Here is a 7,960-nt window from a genome sequence, read left to right on the forward strand (position 1 = left end):
TGGAGCCTCATCTCACCCTCTGCTCTTCTCGTTCCCAAAAAATGTGGGGGGATCCAGGGATCTGTGGGGGATTCAGGCATCTGTGGAATCCAAGGATCTGTGGGGATTTCAGGGATTGAGGGGGATCCAGGAATTGATGGGAGAATCCAGGGATTTGTGGGGATCCAGGGATTTTTGGGGATCCAGGAATTGAGAGGGATCCAAGGATCTGTGGGGAGAATCCAGAGATCTGTGTATGTTTGGGGTGAGATTCCACGGATCTGTGGGGATCCAGGGATTTGCACGGGGATCCATGAATCTCTGGATCCAGGGATTTGTGGGATTCAGGAATCTGCAGGGAATCCAAGGATCTGTGTGTGTTTGGGGTGAGATTCTAGGGATTTGTGGGGATCCAGGGATTTGTGGGGGATCCAGGGATCTGCAGGGGGATCCACGAATCTGTGGATCCACGAATCTGCAGGGAATCCAGGAATCTGTGAGGGATCAAAGGATCTGCAGGGATTCCAGGAATCTGCGGGGGATCCAGGGATTTGTGGGATCCAAGGATCTGTGGGGAGAATCCAGGGATCTGTGTGTGTTTGGGGTGAGATTCCAGGGATCTGTGGGGGATCCCTGAATCTGTGGATCCACAAATCTGCCAGGGGATCCAGGAATCTGCAGGGGATCCAGGGATTTGTGGGATCCAGGGATCTGCAGGGAATCCAGGGATCTGTGTTTGTTTGGTGGGAGATTCCAGGGGTTTGTGAGGATCCAGGAATTGAGAGGGATCCAGGAATCTGTGGATCCACGAATCTGCAGGGAATGCAGGGATTTATGTGTGTTTGGGGTGAGATTCCAGGGATCTGTGCGGAATCCAGAGATCTATGGGGGATCCAGGAATCTGCCAGGGGATCCAGGGATTTGTGGGATTCGGGGATTTGTGGGATTCAGGGATTTGTGGGATTCAGGGAACTGTGGGGAGAATCCAGGGATCTGGGTGTGTTTGGGGTGAGATTCCAGGAATCTGCAGGGGATCCAGGGATTTGTGGGATTCAGGGATCTGCAGGGAATCCAGGGATCTGTGTATCTTTGGGGTGAGATTCCAGGGATTTGTGGGGATCCAGGGATCTGTGGGATCCAAGGATCTGTGGGGGATTCAGGAATCTGTGGGGGATCCAGGGATTTGTGAGGCTCCAGGAATTGATGGGAGAATCCAGGGATCTGTGTGTGTTTGGGGGAGATTCCAGGGATCTGTGGGGGATCCACGAATCTGTGGATCCACGAATCTGCCAGGGGATCCAGGAATCTGTGGTGATTTAGGGATCTGTGGGGAATCCAAAGATCTATGGGGGATCCCACGAATCTGCAGGGGATCCAGGGATTTGTGGGATTCGGGGATCTGCAGGGAATCCAGGGGTCTGTGTGTGTTTGGGGTGAGATTCCAGGGATTTGTGAGGATCCAGGGATCTGCAGGAGGATCCAGGAATCTGTGGTGATTTAGGGATCTGTGGGGAATCCAAAGATCTGTGGGGGGATCCAGGAATCTGTGGGGGATTCAGGGATCTGCAGGGGATCCAGGGACTTGTGGGATTCAGGGATTTGTGGGATTCAGGGATCTGCAGGGAATCCAGGGATCTGTGTATGTTTGGGGTGAGATTCCAGGGAACTGTGGGGATCTGTGGGGATCCAGGAATCTGCTCCAGCAGCACACATGGACTCCTCCTGGCCCCAGGAGCACCCATGGGTGCTTTTCCCAAAGGATATCCGATGGACAGATCATTGAGCAGCTGCAGCGTCTTGGACGTGATGGGTTCACAGCGACCCCAATACTTCAGGTTGGTGATGCTACAAGAGGGAAAAAAGTGACAGATCAGAAAGTTTTGCCCCAATCCTCCTATTTTTTTAAATTATTTTTTTTATTTTTTTTTTATTTTTTTGTGGCAAATTTTTCCAGTTCCGATCTCCCGGATGGCTCCACCCTCCACCGAGAGAGCACAAAAAATGGGTATAAAATCACTTTATACTTACATTTTGGCTGGCTAGAAAAATTATCCTTCACATAAAATCTTCACTACTTGGATCCCCAAAGCTACACTGGCCCTTGGAATTGCCAGGCCCTTGGAATTCTGTGCCACTCCAGGGCTGGGATTTCTGCAGCAAAGGGTAAGAGAATTCTGCATGCAGACTGCTGCAATTCTGCACCTGCAGCATCCTGCAGAATTCTGGTAGCCTTTGCTTTTTTTCCTGAGTGGTGAGCAAAGCACCCGTGATGGTAAAAAAAAAAATCCACGGGAGCGATGCCAAGGGTTGGGTAAATTTGGGATGTGCCAGGCTCGGGCACTGCTGGGTTGGTTTAAATGCTCTGGAATTGAAAAAATTTGGAAAAAATTCCAGAATTGGTGTCAAATGGAGTAGGAGAGAGAATTTGGAGGGAGGGATTTGAGCTGCTCCGGGATTGAGATCTGAGGAAAAGTTTGGGAGGAGCCCAAAGGTGACAAAGGACAAGGGATGGGTGCTGAGAGTGGCATTTCCATCCTGGGGACGCCTTCCCTTCTCCTGAAGTGGCTGCTCTTAATGTGTGAGAAACTCCATCCTCAACCCTACAAATTCCCTAAACCCTGACCAAATCCTGGCCTTCCCTCAAAGGCACAAATTCCATTTTTTTTAGGACCCTCAAAGCCACAAATTTCATTTTTTTTAGGACCCTCAAAGGCACAAATTCCATTTTTTTAGGATTCCAACGCTCCCCCCGAGCATGGTTTTGGTGTGTTAAAAATTCCATCCTCGACCCTACAAATTCCCTAAACCCTGACCAAATCCTGTCCTTCCCACAAAGCCACAAATTCCTTTTTTTTTTAGGATTCCAACGCTTCCCCTGAGCGCGGTTTTAGTGTGTGAGAAACTCCATCCTCAACCCTACAAATTCCCTAAACCCTGACCAAATCCTGTCCTTCCCTCAAATTCCATTTTTTTAGGATTCCAACGCTCCCCCCGAGCGCGGTTTTGGTGTGTGAGAAATTCCATCCTCAACCCTACAAATTCCCTAAACCCTGACCAAATCCTGTCCTTCCCTCAAATCCAGAAATTTAATTTTTTTTAGGATTCCAACGCTTCCCAAGCGCGGTTTTGGTGTTAAAAATTCCATCCTTGACCCTACAAATTCCCTAAACCCTGACCAAATCCTGTCCTTCCCACAAAGCCACAAATTCCTTTTTTTTTTAGGATTCCAACGCTCCCCCTGAGCGTGGTTTTGGTGTTTGAGAAATTCCATCCTCAAACCTACAAAGGCACAAATTCCTTTTTTTTTTAGGATTCCAATGCTCCCCCCGAGCACAATTATGGCATCAAGGACTCAGAGAAACCCTGGAATTTTGATTCCAGGAGAAAACAACACTCACATCTTTCCGATGAACACGCTCAGCACCATGGTCTCATCGTTCAGCCCCAGCACCTCGGAGAGCCTTCGGTACAGCTGAGCAAAACAAAAAAAACCAGAAAAAACAGCTCAAAAAGTGCCAGAAAAAAACAAAAAAATCAGAAAAAACAATTTTTTCCTCGCCCTCGCTATGTGGGAGAAAGGATTTCCCTCCTGGGTTGTTTGGGATGATAAAAATCAATCCTAATCCTAATTTTTTTTTGTCACAGCAGGGTCAGTCTAGTGCCATATTGTTCCCAAATTATTAGGGAATAAGTGTGGGAATATAAAAATAATTTAGGGAATAATTGGTGAATAATCAGGGAAAAATTGGTTAAAAATCAGGGAAAAATTGGTTAAAAATCAGGGAATAATTGGGGAATAATCAGGGAAAAATTGGTGAATGATCAGGGAATAATTGGTGAATAATCAGGGAAAAATTGGGGAATAATCAGGGAATAATTGGTGAATAATCAGGGAATAATTGGTGAATAATCAGGGGATAATTGGTGAATAATCAGGGAATAATTGGTGAATGATCAGGGAAAAATTGGTTAAAAATCAGGGAATAATTGGTGAATAATCAGGAAATAAGTGGTGAATAATCAGGGAAAAAATGGTGAATAATCAGGGAAAAATTGGTTAAAAATCAGGGAATAACTGGTGAATAATCAGGGGATAATTGGTGAATAATCAGGGAAAAATTGGTGAGAACTTGGGTTTTCCCAGGAAAACTCCCAGGAAAATTGGCTCCTCCACTTCTAAAACCACCCAGGATTTGAGTGGAWTTCTCTGGAATTCTCAAATCCCGTTGAAAAAAGAGACCCCAAATCAATTCCTCCTCCAGGAAGGAAGAGAATGAAATCCTGGAGCAAAATTCCCATTCTTTTTTTCATCGGAAAAAGGTGATTTTCATCCCAAAAGAGATGCCAGAACAGCTACAAATTCCTTGGGATGAAGGGAATGGAGATTTATTTCCAGTCCAGAATCAGGAAAGAAGCTCAGGGAGCTCGTGGGTGTTTGAGGTGATCACAGAAACAAAAAAAAAATTAAGGAAAAATTGGATCCAGGTAAGAATTCTCATCTCCTTCCCGATATTCCCAATCCTGGAGCGAAAACAACACTTGGAAGCAAAGCTAAAAATCACAAAAATGTGATTTTTTTTCAGCTAAAAGGAGGAGAAATCAGTTAATTCCAAATATTTTCCTTAAAAAWGAGTGAAATTCAGAATTCTGAGCTGAGGGTATTACCTTGGAAGATTTCTGCACCTGATCTCCGATATAAATTTTGCGGAATTGCTCGAAGAAGCTCAGCATGGCCAATTCCAATTTCTCATTCCCGGCCTGGGCCAGCCTGGAATCCGTCAGGTTCATCAGCTGCAGCACCCTGGGGAAAATTTATATCAAATCATGGTGGGATGGAGAAATTTAACCCCAAATTTATGGAAAAATTTATCCCAAATCTTGGTGGGATGGAGAAATTGAACCCCAAATTTATGGAAAGATTTATCCTCAATCTTGGTGGGATGGAAAAATTTATCCTCAAATTTATGGAAAAATATAACCCCAAATTTATGGAAAAATTTATCCCCAATTTTTGTGGGATGGAAAAATTTATCCTCAACCTTTAGTGTGATCAAAATTTATCCCCAACCTTTAGTGGGATGGAAAAATTTATCCTCACATTTATGGAAAAATTTAACCCAAATCTTGGTGGGATGGAGAAATGTAACCCCAAATTTATGGAAAAAAATTATCCTCAATTTTGGTGGGATGGAAAAATTTAACCCCAAATTTATGGAAAAATGGATTTCAAATCTTGGTGGGATGGAGAAATTTATCCTCAAATTTATGGAAAAATTTATCCCCAAATTTATGGGAAAATGTATCCCGAATCTTGGTGGGATGGAGAAATTTAACCCCAAATTTATGGAAAAATTTATCCCCAAATCTTTGTGGGATGGAAAAATTTATCCTCAAATTTATGGAAAAATTTATCCTCAATTTTGGTAGGGCCGGAAAATTTATCCTCAAATTTATGGAAATATTTATCCCCAAATCAGGGAATAATTGGTGAGTAGTCAGGGAATAATCAGGGAATAAAAAGACAATAATCAGGGAATAATCAGGGAATAATCAGGTAATAATTCCCTTTTTTCCAGGCTCTTCCCCCTCCCCACAGGAATCGAGGCCCGGCTTCGCCCCCAGCGCCGCCCCCTCCCCTTCCAGGAGGATTCCCATGGGAATTCCCGGTGGGATTGGGGCCAGGACCCTGTTAGGACTGGGAATTCCAGGTGGGATCGGTTCTGACCCCGTTAGGATTGGGAATTCCAGGTGGGATTGGTGTCCTGACCCCGTTAGGATTGGGAATTCCAGGTGGGATCAGGTTAGGATTGGGAATTACAGGTGGGATTGGGGTTCTGACCCCGTTAGGATTGGGAATTCCAGGTGGGATCGGGGTTCTGACCCCGTTAGGATTGGGAATTCCAGGTGGGATCGGTTCTGACCCCGTTAGGACTGGGAATTCCAGGTGGATTTGGGGTCCTGACCCCGTTAGGACTGGGAATTCCAGGTGGGATCAGGTTAGGATTGGGAATTCCCGGTGGGATCGGGGTTCTGACCCCATTAGGATTGGGAATTCCAGGTGGGATCGGGACCAGAACCCTGTTAGGACTGGGAATTCCAGGTGGGATCAGTTCTGATCCCGTTAGGATTGGGAAATCCAGGTGGGATCAGTTCTGACCCTGTTAGGACTGGGAATTACAGGTGGGATCAGGGCCAGGACCCCGTTAGGATTGGGAATTCCAGGTGGGATCAGGGTTCTGACCCCATCAGGACTGGGAATTCCAGGTGGGATCAGGGTTCTGACCCTGTTAGGAATGGGAATTCCAAGTGGGATCAGGACCAGGACCCTGTTAGGATTGGGAATTCCAGGTCGATTTGGGGTTCTGACCCCTTTAGGACTGGGAATTCCCAGTGGGATCAGGTTAGGATTGGGAATTCCCGGTGGGATCCGTGTCCTGACCCCGTAACCCCCAGCAGGTTTTGGGGTGTCCGTACCGGCACACCAGCTCCCCGTCCATGGCGTCCTGCTCGTCCGTGCTGGCGAACGACACCCGGCCCCCGATGACCGCGCCGATGATGTACACCAGCCACGTCAGGCGGCCTGGGGACACGGGATATGGGACAATGGGGACATGGGGATGGTCACAGGGGGACACGGGGATGGTCACATGGGGACATTGGGGACACAGGGGACAGTGGGGGGCATGGGGACATGGGGACACATTGGGGGACACGGGGACAGTGGGGATGGTCACAGGGGGACATGGGGACATTGGGGCATATGAGGGCATGGGGACACAGGGACAGGGGGACACAGGGGATATGGGGACAGCGGGGACACGGGGGATATGGGGACATGGGGACAGCAGGGATGGGCACAGGGACACAGGGGACATTGGGGGACACAGGGACGGTGGGGACACAGGGACACATTGGGGAACACGGGGACAGAGGACAGGGAATATGGGGACACATTAGAGGACACGGGGACAGCGGGGACACGGGGACATGGGGGATATGGGGATGGTCACAGGGGACATGGGGGGACACCGGGACAACGGGGACGATGGGGACAAATTGGGGGACACAAAGACACAGGGGATATGGGGACATGGGGTACATAGGGACAGCAGGGACACATTAGGGGACATAGGGACAGTGGGGACATGGGGGACATTGGGGACAGTCACAGGGGACATGGGGACAGCAGTGACAGACACAGGGACATAGGCACAGTGGGGACACATTGCAGGGACAGGCACAGGAGGATATGGGGACAGCAGCGACAGTCATGGGGGGACATGGGGGACAGCAGGGATGGACACAGGGACATGGGGACAGTCACAGGGGCACATGGGGGACATGGGGACACATTGGCGGACACACCGGGGACACACAGAGGACATTGGGAGGACGTGGGGGACAGTGGGGACACACGGGGAACACACAGAGGACATTGGGGACACATGGGGGACAGACAGGACACATGGAGGGACATTGGGGACGCACAGGGACATACAGGGCACACATGGATGACATCGGTGACATAGGAGATACATGGGGACACACATAGGACAGGCAGGGGACACACAGGGGACACACACGGGACACACAGGGGACACACTCAGGGGACACGCAGGGGACACACACAGGGGACACACAGGGGACACACAGGGGACACACAGGGGACACACACAGGACACACAGGGGACACACACACAGGACACACAGGGGACACACAGGGGACACACACACAGGACACACAGGGGTCACAAAGGGGACACACATGGGACACACATGGGACACACACAGGGGACACACACGGGACACACAGGGGACACACACAGGGGACACACACAGGGGACACACAGGGACACACACGGGACACACAGGGGACACACACGGGACACACAGGGGACACACATGGGACACACAGGGGACACACACCGGACACACAGGGACACACAGGGGACACACACACGGGACACACAGGGGACACACA

General features: G+C 48.9%; 1 protein-coding gene across 1 annotated transcript in view; it reads right to left on the bottom strand.

Annotated features, from left to right (window-relative positions):
• LOC130587496 (exportin-7-like) overlaps positions 1–6,564 on the bottom strand; it is an 11,613-nt gene extending 5,049 nt beyond the window's left edge. The window contains exons 1-4 of the mRNA XM_057388478.1: positions 6,454–6,564; positions 4,645–4,780; positions 3,378–3,451; positions 1,691–1,824 (exon numbers count right to left, since the gene is read on the bottom strand). Of these exons, the coding sequence (XP_057244461.1) occupies positions 1,691–1,824; positions 3,378–3,451; positions 4,645–4,780; positions 6,454–6,476 (367 nt within the window). The 5' untranslated portion in view covers positions 6,477–6,564. The remainder of the gene's footprint in view (positions 1–1,690; positions 1,825–3,377; positions 3,452–4,644; positions 4,781–6,453) is intronic.
• Between the last annotated feature and the right edge of the window lie 1,396 nt (positions 6,565–7,960).

This window comes from Malurus melanocephalus, unplaced genomic scaffold (genome assembly GCF_030028575.1).
Source record: "Malurus melanocephalus ecotype Western Australia unplaced genomic scaffold, MMel_1.1 scaffold_1984, whole genome shotgun sequence".
Classification (NCBI taxonomy): domain Eukaryota; kingdom Metazoa; phylum Chordata; class Aves; order Passeriformes; family Maluridae; genus Malurus; species Malurus melanocephalus.